General features: G+C 36.9%; 1 protein-coding gene across 2 annotated transcripts in view; it reads left to right on the forward strand.

The window, feature by feature from the left end:
- Nucleotides 1-19678, forward strand: part of LOC149785304 (acyl-CoA synthetase short-chain family member 3, mitochondrial-like) — an 88278-nt gene that overhangs the window by 44734 nt on the left and 23866 nt on the right. For both annotated transcript variants that reach the window (XR_016425382.1, XM_089979196.1), the window contains exons 11-15: nucleotides 2705-2800; nucleotides 6385-6454; nucleotides 8975-9056; nucleotides 9707-9829; nucleotides 18787-18886. Coding sequence is in view for 1 of the 2 variants with exons in the window: in XM_089979196.1 (XP_089835322.1) it covers nucleotides 2705-2800; nucleotides 6385-6454; nucleotides 8975-9056; nucleotides 9707-9829; nucleotides 18787-18886 (471 nt within the window). In the remaining variant the exon portion in view is untranslated. The remainder of the gene's footprint in view (nucleotides 1-2704; nucleotides 2801-6384; nucleotides 6455-8974; nucleotides 9057-9706; nucleotides 9830-18786; nucleotides 18887-19678) is intronic.

Genomic DNA, 19678 nt, shown 5'->3' on the forward strand with positions numbered 1-19678 from the left:
CATAAATCCCATGACATCTCCTAATATATGTATACTATCCTAGTAATATCCCTTAGTTTGGTTTGGTTGCTATTAATTATAGACCCAGGAAGCTTCTTTTCATTCCCTAATCATCACGGACCGCAAACATAAGCTGTCTTTTGATTTCTGTGAGTTTGAACAACAGCTTAATAGTCAGTTGTTTGAAATGTTAACACCTGTTTTCATGCCTAATTATATGAACTGTCCTTACAAAAAGTTAGTCATGTGTTTTGTAGAGGGAAGCTGTCAGTTAGTAACTGAAATGGGGATGGAGATAGGCACAAAAAAAGATAGTGTCTTTTTTAAGGTTTAGTTATGATTCATTGTACATGATTGATTAAAGTGAAGATAGAGCATCCTTGTGTGAAACATAGAGTGGGGGCATTAATTAGGGAATATACAGTGTTTTATTAAACTGTATTTTTCGTTTTGCTAAATGGCCTTACTAAATACACATATCTTTGTACAACTGCTGATAATAATACAGGTGAAATAATAATGATGATAATATTACTAATAATAATGCTAATGCCATTTGGCTCATAGTACATACATTTGTCATGAACCAAGTTTGATAGCAGCTGTACCTGCTTTCAGAGGCCACCAGTCTACAAAGACCACCTTTGCCTTTCTCCGTGGGTGGCTGCTGTAGATAGGTTTGACTGTGGTTGTATTTACTTGTCCTGTTTTAGGTCTTCACTTCTAAGGAGACTAATTTTGGGTACTTTAGTTTTATAGGGTTCCAGTTTTGAGACTTGATTGAAAAGACCAGACTGTTGGCAACAGTTGGTTCAAAAAGACCTTCCCATTTTGTGACTTTCAGAAGGCACATACCAATCTATATGGTGGACACACATATAGTAGACATATACTGATCGATATAGTGGACACATATTGACACACATAGTAGATATATACCAATCCATATAGTGGACACATTTCTACACAGATAGTAGAGACCGCTCTGGTGGCTTAATGGTTAAAGCATCTGCCTCGGACGCGGGAGGTCGTGGGTTCTATCTCCGGCCAAGTCATACCAAAAACTTATAAAAATGGTACTAACAGCTGCCTCGCTTGGTGCTCAGCAGTAAGAGGTTAGTGTTAGGACTGGTCAGCCTGGTGTGAGGATAATGTGACTGGGTGGGACATCATGCTACATGTCTGTGGCATGATGCCCCAGTGCTAGACATCACTATAAACTGCCACACTGCAGACATCATAGTGATATGACTGAAAAGTTGTTAAAGCTGTGTTAAAAATCCAAATCTCTCTCTCTCACACACACACACACACACATAGTAGACATATACTGATCCATATAGTTGACACATCTCGACACACATAGCAGACATATACCAATCCCTATAGTGGACACATTTCTACACATATAGTATTGGTGTGTGTGCCTTAGATTCAGGTATTCTGTTCATAATAGTGGACTGCATTATTAGTGTTGTGTCTTGTATGGAGGTATTCATAATAGTGGACTGTCTTATTGGTGTGTGTGCCTTGTATTGAGGTATTCTATTCATAATGGAAGGACAGCCTAATCTGTGTGTTTGCTTTATATTGAGGTATTCATAATAGTGGACTACCTTATAGGTATGTTTGTCTTATATTGAGGTATTATATTATCCTTATTTATCTGATGCATGGAAGAACACAAAGATATTTTCGCTACTTGCATTCATTATACCCCATCAAATGCCGGGTCTTAACAGGTACTCGGTTAACACAATCAAATCAGTTGACCATGAAAAGGCATGTTATCACCTGTTTCATTAGATTCATCCATCACATGTCCACTTGCTAACTTGTGATAGCGACTGGTGGAAATTTGTACTGCTCCAGTGGATTTTTGATGGATTGGGTTTTAGTGTTCCATCTGCAAATTCACTTCTATCAGATTAGCTCATTAGTGTTAATTTTGAGCCATACTGTGCTTCTGTCAAGATATTTGACATTCCTGTCCTTTGGAATTGTAATAAATTTAAATTACTCATAGGCTTCCTCGAATTTGAAAGTACTTTATACAAAATTGTAATTTGACTTTGTATACTGCTTCAGATTGAATTAAAATAAAAGCTGAAGCATAACTTCTAGTTCTTATTGTTAAATTAGAAACATTTTCAATTTATGAAATAGCAAATTTAATGGCAGTATATCTTTGTTCTTGGTAGCCATGTACTTCAAAATGCATTGACGGGAATGCCACTCTTTATTAAGTTATTTTCTCTGATAGCCCCTGAAAGTTGTAGCATTATATTATACATGCTTAATACACAGAATTTCATGATGAGGTGTTCAGATTAAAGGAGCTAATATGTTTATAGAAAACACATTTAAAATGCCTTTATTGGCACTCATGTGGTCTAGTAGATTTTGTTGGTGTTTGGGGGGGGGGTGTTCAACCACTGAGTTGTGCTGATAGCAAATCATTAAGTTTTACCTTGACTATGAAGTTACCTCTCAAAACGATAAGGTGATCTTTTAATTCAGGTAGCATTTTAATACAGGTTCATTTTCATCAGGTTCATTTTCACCCATGATGTCAGTGTGAGACCTAGACCGTAGCTGTTACAGATATGGGGATGCTTCAAAAATATGTATTAATTTAGAAGGTTTGTCTGACCTTGAAATTTAATCTTGGAAAACTGTATTTGAATATTTTCTGTACTTTCAGAGACTGGTTGGCCTATCACATCCACCTGTGTGGGGCTTGGAATGTCTCTTCATCCAACACCTGGTGTGACTGGCAGACCTGTGCCAGGGTGGAATGGTAGGTCCCTGGCATTTATTCAGGATTACTTGCCTTAAGCTTGATTGAATACTTTGCAGTCTTTTACTTTTGTCTTGAATGTGGTAATATAATATTACCAAGTCAGGCATTGAGCCAGAATAGACTTAAACAGTTGGTTAAAGTTTTTTCAGCAGTTCTTTTTCAGTAACCATTTTCCAGTTTACTTCATATTAAAATATAACATCATCACATACTACACTTCTCTCAGTATCACTCCTGGCCGTGGATGAGGCTGTAGGGTCAAAAATTATATTGGGAACAGTTATTGATTAAATTTTTTAGTGAAATATATTTTCTTTACTTATATTTTTAAGATCCCTTCCTTAGTTAACTCCTCATTTAGAATACAATATTATCAGATTATTCTCATCCCCAGAGTGTGGGTGTGTGTCAAGAATTATATTGTGGAAACATTTTGGTTGAAGTTACTGATTAATTTGTTTCATCACTACATTTCCATATTCCCTTGAACAATTCACATTTTTATTTGGAAAATAATAAAACAATAATATAAATAATACTCCCTTGCTGTACCACTTCAGCCCCTTGGTAGGACAATAGGGTCAAGAATTGTAGATACATTTTGGTTAAAGCATTTGATTAAATTGTGTCATCACTTACATATCCATAAGTTTTTGCTCAACATTTATATTTAGAAAGACATCACAAACTCCCACCATGTGATAAAGACTTTTGATGTGGACACATTTTAGTGAAACCTTTTATTTAAGGTTTTCTTTCTTCCTCACTTATACTTTCTTAACCCCTTATTTAATTTATTTCATATTTGAAATATCATAACATTTATATTTACAAAACAATATTGTCACATTCAGCATTTCTGTCAGTATCACTCTTACTTATGGGATAGACTGCTCTGGTGGCCTAGTGGTTAGAGCGTTCGCCTTGGATGCGGGAGATTGTGGGTTCAGTCCCTGGCCAAGTCATATCAAAGACTTAAAAAATGGTACTAACATATGCCCCGCTCAGCACTCAGCATTAAGAAGCTAGTGTTAGGACTGGTCGGCCTGGTGTCAGGATAATGTAACCGGGTGGGACATCATGCTACATGTCTGTGACGTTATGCCCCAGTACTAGGCATCACTAAAAAAAAAAAAAATGCCACACTGCAGACATCATAGCGACATGACTGAAAAATTGTTAAAGCTATGTTAAAAATCCAAATCACACACACACACACACACACACTTGTGATATGCCTCTATGTAGTACCATTTGTTTTAAAAAAATATTATTTGTTAAAGCTTTTTGCATCACATATTTTTCAATAACCCATTGCCCGATTCACCTAATATTAGGAATATGAAATCATTACATGCTCCCCTTCTGTCAGAGCTAATCCTGCCCCTGGGTGGGCCAATTTATGGTTAAAGTTTTTTTTCATGTATATTATATTTCAGTAACCCACTTAAACAATTCACTTTGTAGTGAGATTGTTACATCATCACATTACCTTCCTATCCTTGCCACTACTATCCTTGCCATCAAATATTTACTTTCCTGCCCTTGCAACTCCTGTCCCAGGGGTCAAATCCCTGGGTGCAGGCATTGCATTAATATGTTGAGTACATTTTATTTATTTTTTATTCCACCCTCTTGTGTTTTGATAATCTTGTTATCAAGTTCCCTACAGATCTGAAACAGGAAATGATGAAAAACTTCCCTTCTGTATATATTACCGTTGTTCCCTGGGTTATTCCCTTCTTGTTCTAGGGTTTAACGCCATTTTTCAGCACAAGATAGGCTATACATGGCAGCCAGTATAACTGGTGGAGGAAGAACCCTGGAAAACCCAGGGAAGAACCACCGACCCATGAGGAGCTACCGGCAGGCTTTCCCATGTACAAATGTTAGCCGAGCCTTGGACTCGAACCCACGCAGACAGAGGTGAGATGGCAGTGATCCGTAATGGAGAGCGCTTTAGACCACTCGGCCACTCGGGGCCCCACGTTAAAAAGTAGGACAGACCTTTGTTGGTTCATTTTTTTTCTTACAAGATCATGACCCTTAATTCATTTCACTTAATTTTTTAATTATTTCTTTATTATTGCATACTTTCATTTCCTTTTGTTTCACTCACCTGTGCTGTGAAGCCAAGTCCAATGATGTAGTGGTCCTTCATACATCATGCATCATCCATTTATGACTGTTATGTACAGCTTATCAAAAACAGTTTCACCAATTTGTCATGATTTTGTAGAGGAATTGGGCATCCAGTTATTTCATGTTTCTTTAATGAATGCTGAAATTTTTCTCAAAAACCAATCAGCAGAATTTGACCAAATTTTACAGAAAGCATTCTGGCATGAAGGGTTTCAGATGCTGCTGATCTGCCATCAAATATGGCTGTCATCAGCATTTTTGTGGAAAAAAAACTTTACTATTTTTTGTAGACTGCTCAACAGAATTTGACAAATCTGACAAAGCATCTTGGCAAGAAAGCTTTCAGTTTTGTACAAATGATGATGAATCCACAAGCAAATGTAGCAGGCTTGCTAAATATGGAAGAATAAAAACTTTTCAAAGACTTATTTGCAAAACTTGCATCAAATTGGACCAATTTAACAGAAAGCATCCTGGCATAAAGGTCTTTCAGATTTATGCCAATGATGCCAGTCCACCATTCAATATACCCACCGCTACAAAAAGTAAAAAATACTATAAATTATTAATCCTCAGAAATGGCTCAGCAAATTTAAACAAATGTAAGGGAAACCATTCTGGCATTAAAGACTTCAGTTTTTACAAATGACTTCAGTTTGACATCAGAGAGAAAATCCTTTAAATGTCATATCAAAATCCATTAAAAAATATTTGACAAATTGGACAGAAAGCATTCTGATATGAAAGGCTTTTACTTTTGTACAAAATAATGACAATTTCCTTCAAATATAGTTGCGAACATGAAAAACTTAATAATTTATAAAAAGTATCATTTAGTAGAATTTGCTGAAATCTAATAAAACATCCTAGCTTGAGACCACTCCAGTGGCATACCACCATGGATGCAGATGGTTGCAGGTTCAAACCCTGGTCGAATCATGCCAAAGACTTATAAAATGGTTCTAACAGCTGCCTCTCTAGGCACTCAGCATTAAGAGGTTAGTTAGTTTTAGGACTGGTTGGCCTGGTGTTAGGATAATGTGACTGGGTGGGACATCGTGCTACATATGTGCGGATAATGCTCCAGTGCTAGACATCACCACATACTGCCATGTAGTGATATGACTGAAAAATTGTGAAACCTATGTTAAAAATCCAGAAAACACAAACAATTTATAATATGTGTTTAACAATAATCAATATGGACTTTAGATGTTCACTGCTAACCCTGGTGTGAGTACAGTACTTTAAGTCTTTATCACTTCTCTATCAAAGCATCGAAATAGAAAATCATTTGAAAATATATATATAATGAAACAGAAAATTATACTTTGAAATAAGCATAACTAATGGAAATAACCAGAGAAGACATATCACTCATTAAACATCTTTTAGTGATCTCTCTCATTTATTTGACTTTTTTCTCTTTGACTTATTAGTGACAGTTGTGAAGCAGGCCGACAAAACTAAAGAAGCGGATGATGCAGAGCTTGGAGATATTGTCGTCAAGTAATTCAGTTTTTTTCTTCATCTTTATCTCTCTGTCATTCTCTCATGCCTGTGGTATTGCAGATAAAGTGATAGAAAAGTAATGTGTAAAGTTTTGGAATCACTGTAATTTGTGAATTACTTTATCATCCTTCAGTTAATTTAGTATTTAAGGGCTGTTTTACTTGTCTTTAATGTGTTAGCACACCATGGTTTGATGGCTTGTAATGTTACTATCAGAGAAACAAAGAAAGTCTTTAGAAATTGTATTGCCAGTCTAATGACAACAAACTGAACAAGTACCATACAGTAATCCATGTAATTGTTTTGTATATAAAAAGAAATTAATTTTTTTTCAAAGTACAGAATTTCATATACACAGAAATAGCAATCATTTTGGGGAAGAGACCATGTATAGGATAATAAATGATTGTCATCATTAAATTCATATGCACTTTACAAAATTTCATTAGATCATGCACTGGTACATTATGCTGTTAAATTTTCTTTTATATGTGTGTATTGAAATACATAAGCTTGAAAATGGATAAACATGACATAACAAATGTATCATATCATCACATCTTTATTATTACACCTTGAGATCCAAATAAAGTATGCCCTGATATGAGAGAGAGAGATTTCAGCTTTGTTTCCTACCATTTTGCTGAATGTCCTTTGCTTTAAATGTCATGATTTAACACAAGTTTTGTCAAAGAGAAAGTTGTAAATGAATAGAATGGAAATTATAAAAGCTATATACTTTATATATTTGTGTATAAGCTAAATAATTTAGGAAAAAGGTAAAAGTCTGTGGGTCAAGGTCTAAACTTGGACAATTTTGAGTTTTCTTTTTGACTACCGTTATTTATTGTTATTGTAGACTGCTAAAGACGAGATCATATACCTAACCTGAACTCACATGACCTCTTGTGCTAAAACCCCATGTGAATATGACCATCCATTGAGATACAGTAGCAATAACAAGATTTTCAATATGGCTGGACTAATGGGTTGGCTTATGCACTGTTCATGTACTTTTTAATGTTTTTCCTGTTCAGTATGGTGGGTTGGCTTATATGCGAACGGGCTTATATGCAAACAGGCTTATACACAAGTATATATGGTACCATACTCTTTCAGTTTCAAAGATACATAATTTATATCTAAATATTCATCTCCATATATACTACATGTTGTTTAAATCCCAGGAATGATCATTGAGCATGTAGTGTTGTTTTCTATTGAAAAGAAATGACATGTACATTCCCACCAAAGATTACCCATAGTCACTAAGTGCACATACACTTCCTGTACTTAGATGGCATTTGTTTTCAGGTTTGCTCATGCTAAGCTAGTTGTTTTACTTCGACTAAAAAATTGTTTACACTTCTTTTGATAGTACAAAGATGTTGTTTGGATGCACAGAACCTGGCATAACATTGTTCCATATACTAGAGCTGGTTCAATATTATTGATTCATAGTGTAATAGATGGAATCAGCCGAATTTTTTACTGCATCTTGCATGATAATGTCAGTGGCTTATGGTTTTTGTTTTGCTATGTTCTGTTTATACTCACACAGAAAATATCAGTAGTAACATAATTCTCCTTCACAAGTTAAGGTAAAACAGCACATACAACAAGGAAAAAAAGAAATTGAAGAAAAATATTATATGCACATTGTGGGATATGAACTTGATTTGTGTGCGTGCAAGGCAGCCATACTTACTACTAGACAAGCATCTGAAAATAGCTCAGATTTCTTGTCTTTAATGTCATGAACTTGGCAGTGAAAAAAAATATTGTATTCCACACCTCTTTGTGTGTGTGATTTAGATTTTTAATGGAGCTTTAACAATTTTTCAGTTATATCTCTATGATGTCTGCAGTGTGGCAGTTTATAGTGATGTCTAGTACTGAGGCATCATGCAGCAGACATGTCCCACCCAGTCACATTATCCTGATACCAGGCCTACCGCTCCGGTGGCCTAGTGGTTAGAACATCCACCTCGGATGGAGGTGATGGGTTTGATCCCCGGCCGAGTCATACCAAAGACTTACAAAACTGGTACTAACAGCTGCCTTGCTTGGTGCTCAGCATTAAGAGGTTAGTGTTCGGACTGGTCAGCCTGGTGTCAGGATAATGTGACTGGGTGGGACATCATGCTACATGTCTGCAGCATGATGCATTAGTGCTGGACATCACTATAAACTGCCACACTGCAGATATTGTAGCAATATGACTGAAAAATTGTTAAAGCTACATTAAAAATCCAAATCACACACACACACACTAATACCAGGCCAACCACTACCCAAATAATACTTAGGACCTAGCGAGGCAGCTGCCAGTGCCATTTTTTAAAATTGTTTGTTATGACTCAGATTGGGTTTGAACCTGTGACCTCCTTTATCGAAGGTGGACACTCTAATCACTTAGGCTACAAGAGCAGTCCCACTCCAGTGAATTATCAAAATCATTTCTTTTAGAAGATCCAGTACTTCATGGCTAGCATAAAATAAAATTGTATATTTCAGATTACCACTGCCACCAGGTGCATTTTCCACACTATGGGATAATGACCACCGATTTAAACACACATACTTTAGCAAAATTGAGGTGAGCCTTTCAGTCAAAACAATTATGGGAATTATGAACATAGTATGTATGATCAAATTAGCACTAAAATTGACTGCATAACATAGTCATTTTTTTAATTTACCTTCAACCAGTTTCAGTGAAAAATATTCTCAAAAGTCAACATTTTACTTTGATTATTAATACATTGTATTGAAACAAAAAGTGGGTGGGTGGGAAAGGTGTGAAATTAAGATGAAGCAAAATGATCTTAGCTTTTGCAGTGTATAGGCAAAAATGGTCACTCACGATTGACTATTTTGTCTGAATCATGCCCAGATGTGGACCCTGCACATATAAAACATACAAAAGATCCAGCACAGGAAACATTATCAATACATATACAAAATATAATGTGAAACACGTATAATTTATGCATAAGACATGTAATTGATAAATCTCTGGTATGTTTCTACTTTAAATTTTACATTATCTTTAAAATTTATGTTTGAGCTTAGCTATACATATTATGTAATGCATATGTTATACGTATGTGATAACTTTGCCAGTGATGCATGTATATGACATATAATTAAACATTATGTCTCCTTCTGTCTTGCCATTTCTTATTGGATAGGAGAGCTTTTAAAATAGGCACTGGTCATGCTGCTCTTTTCTGTTTCAAAATATAGGGTTATTATGACACAATGGACTCTGGTTATAGAGACAAGGATGGTTACATTGCTGTGATGTCACGAACAGATGATGTCATCAATGTGGCAGGACATCGCCTATCCACTGGAGCATTAGAGGAGGTAAGATTCAACATTTTAAAGTTTTGAGGGTTGAGAGAGGGTCATTAAAATACACCAGTTGATAGATTTCGCATCACATGCTTCATGAAATCTTGAGTTGCGTGTAAATAGACTGCTACAGTTGTTTCTTTACTTGCAAGTTCACACTGTTTACATGTTTTGCCTTGATCTTTTTATTGTAATACTTCATGCAGGTTTCAAACATCTTTGCCTTTTATTTATTTTATTGTTATACTTAATGTTTGCATTTATTTGGATGTGCTTGTCTGTCTCATGTTTAATGCTGTTCCCCTTTTTAAATTATTTTGGGTACCTGCTTTCCATTGTTGGCATATAGCCGTTATTTTGCTGAGGTGGCATTAAGTGTACATAATTTGTTTTTCAGTTACCTTGATTATCACTCCTGGAATGTGTTGTGCAGAATTGTCATCTGGTTTATTATCTTTACACTTTCATTATTATGTCCCAGGCATATCTATGGAGGGAGTGTATAGTGTTTTCTATGTCTGTATCTGTCAAGGGGACATAGTTTTAACCATGGCTGTGGAGCAAGTATATAGTGTTTTCTATGTCTGTATTTGTCAAGGGGACATAGTTTTAACCTTGGCTGTGGAGCAAGTATATAGTGTTTTCCATATTCATGTTTGTGGAGGAAGTATATAGTGTTATCCATGCTTGTGGAGGGAGTTTTTTATGTTATCAATGTCCATTACTGTGATGGGAGTATGTAGTGGTATCCATGTCTGTGGTTGGAGTATATAGTGGTATCCATGTATCTGGAGGGAGTGTTTCATGTTATCCCTGTCCATGTCCTTAGAAGGAGTATATAATGTGTTATCCATGACCATGTCTGTGGAGGTAGTATGTAGTGTTATCCATGTGTGTGGCAGGAGTATCTCATGTTATCCATGTCCTTGTCTGGAGGGAGTATATAGTGCTTTCCATACAATGTCTATGGAGGGAATACATAAAGTTATCCATGTATGTGGAGGGAATATATAGTGGTATCCATGTCTGTGGAGGGAGTAGATAGTGTTATCCTTGTATATCAAGGGAGCATATAATGTTATCCATGTCTGTGTTATGTAGGGATAACAAAGTGTTATTCATGTACGTATATATGGAGGAGACATATAGTCTTGTCCATGTCCATGTCTATGGAGGAGGCATATAGTCTTGTCCATGTCCATGTCTATGGAGGAGACATATAGTAATGTCCATGTCCATGTCTATGGAGGAGGCATATAGTCTTGTCCATGTCCATGTCTATGGAGGAGGCATATAGTCTTGTCCATGTCCATGTCTATGGAGGAGGCATATAGTCTTGTCCATGTCCATGTCTATGGAGGAGACATATAGTAATGTCCATGTCCATGTCTATGGAGGAGGCATATAGTCTTGTCCATGTCCATGTCTATGGAGGAGGCATATAGTCTTGTCCATGTCCATGTCTGTGGAGGAGGCATATAGTCTTGTCCATGTCCATGTCTATGGAGGAGACATATAGTAATGTCCATGTCCATGTCTATGGAGGAGGCATATAGTCTTGTCCATGTCCATGTCTATGGAGGAGACATATAGTAATGTCCATGTCCATGTCTATGGAGGAGGCATATAGTCTTGTCCATGTCCATGTCTATGGAGGAGGCATATAGTCTTGTCCATGTCCATGTCTGTGGAGGAGGCATATAGTCTTGTCCATGTCCATGTCAATGGAGGAGACATATAGTCTTGTCCATGTCCATGTCTATGGAGGAGACATATAGTCTTGTCCATGTCTTTAAGTTGGGATGCATGTGGTTTATACTGGATCCACTGGAACAATATCATAATACAGCCTTGCCATCACTAGCCGTCCATCTGTCACCATTGATCCAACATGGTGGACCTTTGGATCAAACAGTCCAGCCAACTAGGATTTATGGGGATCTTTGTGACAGGTCTATCCATTTAGCCATACTGTCTGTGACATACCCTTTCTATGACAGAGATTTCAGTTAGAAATCTGTCCATCCAGCCAAACCCTTGAACTGGCCAATACCAGTGATAACTGTCCAACCATCTCAGCATGGGGACTTTTTGATCAGATGGTCTGACCAGCTAGGATTTATGGTTATCTTAGTGACAGATCCATATGTTTAGCTGTATCGTTGGTGACATACACTCACTATGATAGAGATTTTAGTGAGAACTCTATCCGTCCAGCCAACCCCTTGGAGTGGCTGGTACCGATGATAGTAGGGTCATCTTGTATACCACCAGCATCCAGGCCAACCATACACCAGGCAACCAGCCAGTTGTTCTGGCAGTGCCAGACTTCCATATGTTCACTACTTATCCACATGGGAGAGTTAGTGACATTTTCAAAGAAGTCGCATTGAGTCATTGATGGCACCTGGTATGGCTTATCCAGAGCTATAAGTAGAACCTGGTCAGGACTCGACACACAGTGAGTGTGATGAAGCTCCTACAAATCAGCCATACTCAGATCCGACCATGGAACTGACTGAATTTAGCCTCAAGGCCGCAAGTCAAGGACATTAATAGTGTGTTTGTAACTTCAGAATGGCCTCCACCCCTAATGCAACTGAAGACAATGAAGTTAAAGCTTCAGTAGATTTTGACCAGGAGGAAGGAATGTTGTCCTTTTGGCTTCTTGCCCAATCAGATAAAATTAAGATCAATGACTGCCTCTATGGTAGAATTGGGGACCTGGGGAATTTTAAGGTTTTTGTTTTCAGGAGCTGAGGACCAGCAATATTCTTAGCTCACTGGTACAACACTCAAGATGTTTTCAGTATTTATCTCCAGGCCCTTGATTAAAATAAAAATCTAAAAGCAGGTTAAATGTCTAGTTCACTGATTTAAAGTGGACAAAAATATGTTCCATGCCACATCAAAAGCTAGTTTGGAACATTGTTACTGTGTCTTCCATGTTAAATTTAAAGGCTGATGCATTGACTGCTTCAGCCAGCTTTAAAATGATTCAGTCTGACAAATGTCTGCAATTCATGTCACTCAAGCCTGATCCTACTCTGGTTGTATGGGTGACCCAGTTTGGGTCACTGTTACTCTTTGGAGGATGATTAAATGAAATTTGGAGGCAGTCAGCTTAGGAACTGCTCCTCCATCTCACCACTCAACCCACAGAGGCTTTTCAAAACAATCAGTCCAAACAGCTGTGGAGGGGCAATAAGTGGACTAGGGACAAGATATATTTTAAGTCAAAGGTGCAGTATAGATCCCAGCACAATGCCAGGAGACAACAGTCTAACCAAGCTTACAGGCAACCATACAGAGGCAGCAAGAAACCAAGTTTCTCTGCCTTCAAACCTCCACACTCTGGACACTGACCTACCCTCCCCACTGCTCAGACAGCCTACCTGTGGATGGCTGCCTCCGTCAGTTTCAGGCTCACTGGATCTCTCTACTCCTTTAGACCAAATTGGGTGATCCAGTTCAATTTGGAGGGGCTCCCCTTTCCTTCTCTCCCCTTTCATGGACGTACTGTCAGATCAGGAGATGGATTCTTTTCTACAACAGAAGATGCAGTCATTCATTGAAAAACGGGCAGTGGAGATTATGCAAAGCCCACAATCTCCAGGGTTTCATTCGGGGCTCTTATTCTGAAGGTGAACAGCAAGTGGAGGCTGATCATCATCCTGAGTCACCTCACCAGTTCATTTCACCACTGAAATTCAAGATGGAGCCCTTTTGTTTTTAACCAGGGTTATGGACTGTGTTGTCACCTAGTTTTGATTGACTTCATCCACAACAATGGCAGCATACCTGGATGACATCCTCCAGAAACATATGGTAAGTTCTTTTCTGCTCCAGGGCAGAAACAATCTTCTCTCACTTTTAGATAATGTAGGCTTTCTAGTGAACTGGGTAAAGTCTGACCTCAGTTCATCCCAACTTTTACACATCAGGGTATGGAGTTTATCACCACTCTGATTCTGGTACGGTTTCTTTATGTTCGTGTAATCAGGCTCACGGAATTCATCAAGTCCATTTCCAAGAGGACTTGGAGCTCTGAAAGAGAGTTCTTGCAACTTCTTGGATTATTCAATGTAGCAATGGACTTGATCCTGCTCGGCTGTCATTTTATGCACTCCTTACAAATGATGTTGCTTGAATAAGGACACCCCTGGTGCAACCCAGGATGGCTTACGTGTTGGAGAGGCCCCAAGCAGAAACACCCTGTCAATTACTTGGGAGGGGTTGTGATCATTGGCCTACCCACCCACCCAACATTCTCCCAACGAGAATCCTCATTAGAATATCATTCAGCTAAAAAGCTAGTGACACCAGGCGGTGGCAAGGGGAGGTAATGGGCAAGAGTTATTGTGTTTTGTCTACTTAAAGATAGACAGAAAAAGAATTTTCATCTTTTAGTAGGGCTGGATTTGCAAAGTAGTGGGCTAGTAGTCCTAACATAATGTGATTGGGTAAGTATTCTTGGAGAAACATAATTTACTTAAAAATTTTCTTTCTATTTTTAGCATTTTATGCTTATGTTTAGACGTTTCAAGCCACTGTTTATACTTAGTTCATCTGGATAAAAGATATTTTAGTTAAGCATTATGCCTGTCATGACAGTGAAGACATAGATTATATATACAAATAGTTTTGTAGTAGTAAAGTCACACACTAATGGTAGATCAGTTATTACTTCTAATGAATTTCGTGATTTAGCATTGAAGAAGCTCCTAATTTTGAGGATTGTAATTCTCAAACTTGCTACATTGATTGCTGCCTAACTGAATGACTCATGGGGGACCATAATAGCTTAGTTGACTAATTAGTGACTCCTTATTGACTCATGGGGGACCATAGTAGCATGGTAGAGCATCTAACTCATGATTTGAAGTGTCACAGTTCAATACTCAGCCAGGCCAGCCCTTGCTTAACTGCCTTAGTTTTGTCCTTTGGAACTGCACTTAGCTTGCATATCTTTGGCATGATGTAACCAAGAATTTGTTAAAAATACCATTAAAGACACAAGGAACAAACTAGTTGACTCACAGCATGCAATAAATTAAATATGATTTGGAAACAAAAATATCTTTTTGTTGAATTTAGAAAGTTTGCGAAAATCATTTATATTAAATAAAAACTGACAGCATATAGTTGTTGGTAAATGTTTCCCAGTAGCTAAACAATTCTAGCCAAAAAAATTGAAACAAGGTGTTAATCCAAGAAAACCCTAAGCGGCCTTCTTTGTTATGGTGATGGTGATGTCTGAGATGAGACTAATCAGAATGATTTCACCAGAAGACCTATGTGGTCTAGTTGGTTTCAGATGGAAATGATGCAAATCTGATATCCAGTATAGCCACTATGGCAGCTGTCTTGAAAATCTTCTTGTTATGTGTCCCCCCGAAAAAGTCATATCATTATGGGGTTTTCACTGTTGGTCCTAAAGTAAAATGGTGCTAATCTAACATCGAATATGGTGGCTATCTTGAAAAACTTATGGCTACTCCTTTTAAATGAAAAGTCATTTTGAAATGGGATTTTTATCAGAATAGTTTGTGATGTCTAGTTTGTCCTAAATGAAAATTGTGCAAATTGATCCTCTAAATGGTCATCATGGTGGCCAGCTTAAAAATATCTCTACTCCTTCAAAATGGATGATTACATACATGCCAACCAATGACACTTTTGGCATAACCACTAGGCTTATTTTCACCAAATTACATTTTATGTATTTTATGCTAGGCTGTATATGGATTACACTTTTTTGGTTACAAAATAAAATTAAAATAAAGCAAAATGTTGTTTTAGTCATTTTTATTGTCTACTTGTGTAAATTTAAGAATATTCTTAAAAGATGACTGCTGTATAAGAATAGCATAAGAGTACTTCCTTATTTGCTATTTATACCAACTGTATATGACACATTGCTAAGAAAACAGACAGGTTTCTTCATATGTGATCTCTGCCTTACAGATTCATTATACTGATAAACTAGTTAGTTAGTGGGGGCCCCGAGTGGCCGAGTGGTCTAAAGCGCTCTCCGTTACAGATCACTGCCATCTCACCTCTGTCTGCGTGGGTTTGAGTCTAAGATTCGGCTAATGTGGGTATGTGAGAAAGCTTGCCAGTAGCTTCTCGTGGGTCAGTGTTCTTCCTGGGGTTTTCCCAGGTTCTTCCTCCACCATTAATACTGGCCGCCATGCATAGCTTATTGTGTGCTGAAAAATGGCGTTAAACCCCACAACAACAACAACAACTAGTTAGTTAGTGGACCAGTCTGTATTTTTAAAGAAATGGTGCCAGATGTTAAGTAAAACACATTAGGGTGTGAGATGATGATGCTATATGCCAGAAAATGTTAAAGCAGATGGATCTTTTCAAACTTCAAAACATGTCAGATTAGTAAAAGGACAACTCAACAACACTTTTAAAACTTTAAAAAAAGAATAGGAGAGTAATGTAATACAGCACTCTGAGCACCTGACCATGATCAGGATTCCAGTTAACAATCATTCAGAGAAAGTTACACATGTAGATTAGTTAAAGTGAGTGCTGAATATAAATAATTTTTAAGTATATTTCATGTTTGTATTTGGGTTCTAATCCATATGGATTTTGCCCTTTATGACAAGAAGTTTGACTGTCTGCAGAACCAAGTTAGTAGTAAAAATGTATCTTTTGTCATATATGCTGTAACTCTGGCATGTTATGCCTTTTATAATAGGATTAATTAGGATTATAACATTTGGGGGGTTGGTGTGTATGTGGTTATATTCACATGGGGTTGTCACTGATACCTAGTAGGTCCTAACTGAAAATGGTGCCAGTTATAAAATGGCTGCCATGACAACAATCTTGAAGATCTTTCTATCACCAGTCACCCTGAATGAAGGGTTATATTGACATGGGGTTTTCACCAAAAGACTTCTAATGAAGACAGCTTGGTTTCAAATGAAAATGGTACCAATCTGAAATCCATTTTATGTCCACCACAACAACTAATTTGAAAATCTTGTTAGTGATGATGAATATCAGAGATGGTTTTCAACACTTGACAATTAAAATGAAGAAATGGTCTTATCATGAAGTTTTGGATATTCTTTTTACCCAGTAGAGCATCAATCTCTTCAGGGGACTCTTGTTTACTGAATTGGTTATGATTTTACAGATTTTGTACTTGTGTCCTGTCAGTATTAATAAAAATGTTAAGCTTGAAGCAAGTTATTGACATAATGTTTAAATAACATGTTGATGATATTAAAAAGTATGTACAGTTTTCTGAACTTGTAGGGTTGTTATTATGAACTCTGAACATTTTGTGTCAGTTCTTGTGGCTAATGTGTGCATGTGTGAAAGCTTACCAGTAGCTTCCTGTGGGTTGGCAGTTTTTCTCTTTGTCACCACAGGTTCTTCCACCACCAAGTGTAATGGTCACCATGTATAATCATAAGCTGAAACATGGCATTAAACCAATAAAAAATAAACCCGATCAGAATGAATGCATGATAGAGAAAGTTTATGATCTTGGATGTTATGTATGTATATATTTTCTGTACCTTCTGATCTATGATTTTGACCGCTCCGGTGGCCAAGTGGTTAGAGCATCTGCCTCAGATGCAGGAGGTCGTGGGTTTGATCCCTGACCAAGTCATACCAAAGACTTAAAAAAATGGTACTAACAGCTGCCTCGCTTGGTGCTCAGCATTAAGAGGTGAGTGTTAGGACTGGTTGGTCTGGTGTCAGGATAATGTGACTGGGTGGGACATCATGCTACATGTCTGCGGCATGATGCCCCAGTGCCCTAGACATCACTATAAACTGCCACACTGCAGACATCATAGTGATATGACTGAAAAATTGTTAAAGCTACGTTAAAAATCCAAATCACACACACATGTATGATTTTATATAATTTTCATAATTTTTATTCATAGTCGCAAACTGTTTAGGATATCTTTTGTTATAAATTGTGTTTGTAATTTGGCTTTGTTAAAAACACAAATGACATAAGATCTATAAATAGATGTTTACATATTTGTGGACAATTATTAATAATAATCATAATAATAAGACTTAAAATGGCACCTATGGCATATTTTCTCAGTGACTGATGGGATATTGATGTTTCCAGATGAATTCTGTGGACTCCCATTGGTTGCATGAGGTCATGTGAATATATTTTGTTTGTCAAAAATCAGTTGTGTATGTTTTCACATGGGGGGGTCTGTTGCAAACTACAGTTGTAATACACAATACACCATGTATATAAGGAGAAAATTTAACATTCAGTTTCATTCTGTTTTTTGGAGTCATTTTCACTTTTAGTGTTCCTGTTGTAAGTCTGCAGACATATTTTATGTTGTCCTTAGATATTTTTCAAGAGGAGGAACATTTGTTTGGACTGTTATAGAAAGTGCTCATTATTTGGACAACAGTATTATTCTGGAACTGTTATAAATTATTCTGAATAATTCTGGACAATGCCATCTTGACAACATCATGGTTCTTGGAAGAACAGTACATTTCTGGTATTGAAAATTATAAGAGACTTTTCATTTGTTTAGAACTTTCATAGACCTTTATAAGGAATAATTAGGATTCACTTCATTATACAGTAAGTTCCTCTCACATTTTTCATTTATTACTTTAAGAATTAAATTATTTATTAAGTTTTACAAAACTTTTTGGATTTGCTTCTTTTCTGTTACTTAAGTTTGTGACCATAGAGGTGAAACACTGTATGGCAGGGAGGTGGAGAGTGAGGGATGGGAGGGGGATTGGAAGCAAAAGTGACATTTTTAGTGGTGATCAAAAGTAGATGTATCATTGGTGGCTTTCATCTCTTGTTACAGTTTTGTTTTATTCTTTGAAAGAGCCATCTAAAAAGGTGATCTGAGTTAAGGTGCATTTTTTACATTCAAATGATGACTGGAAAAAATAGTTTACCTTCATCTTGAATCATTTCCTTGTTTCAGGCCATCATTGAATGTGCAGTGATAGCTGAGGCTGCAGTAGTTGGGGTTCCTGACTCCATAAAAGGGGAGATTCCTTTAGGACTCTGTGTTCGTAAAACAGGTACATTCCTGTTCAAGCATGCATTGAAGCAAAATATTTCTTATAATTCGTATTGGAAAGCAATCCAAATTGAAACAGCTGAAATCATGATTTTCTACTCTAGTTCAGAAATTGAGTTGGATTAATTGTAATACAGATATTATATCTATAATTGCTGTCTGCCTGTATAGGCATAAATATTTGGTTCCTTAAGACTGCACTTTTAAGGTTCTGCTATGCTTAATATGCTGGACAAGAAAGTCAAACCCCATATTCTGGAAACTTAATTTGATAGGAAACTTATCACGAAGAAAGTTAAGACCCGTTTTCTGGAAACTTCATTAGATGGTCAATTTACTAGGAAGAAAGTCAATCCCCATATTCCTGGAAACTTGATTTGATTGGCAAATAAAGAAAATCAAGCCCCATATTCCTGGAACTTGATTTGATTGGCAAATAAAGAAAATCAAGCCCCATATTCTGGAAACTTGATTTGATTGGCAAATAAAGAAAATCAAGCCCCATATTCTGGAAACTTGATTTGATTGGCAAATAAAGAAAATCAAGCCCCATATTCCTGGAAACTTGATTTGATTGGCAAATAAAGAAAATTAAGCCCCCATATTCTGGAAACTTGATTTGATTGGCAAATAAAGAAAATCAAGCCCCATATTCTGGAAACTTGATTTGATTGGCAAATAAAGAAAATCAAGCCCCATATTCTGGAAACTTGATTTGATTGGCAAATAAAGAAAATCAAGCCCCATATTCTGGAAACTTGATTTGATTGGCAAATAAATAAAATCAAGCCCC

The sequence above is a fragment of the Sinohyriopsis cumingii genome, chromosome 13 (assembly GCF_028554795.1).
Source record: "Sinohyriopsis cumingii isolate HCF-2022 chromosome 13, ASM2855479v2, whole genome shotgun sequence".
NCBI lineage: Eukaryota > Metazoa > Mollusca > Bivalvia > Unionida > Unionidae > Sinohyriopsis > Sinohyriopsis cumingii.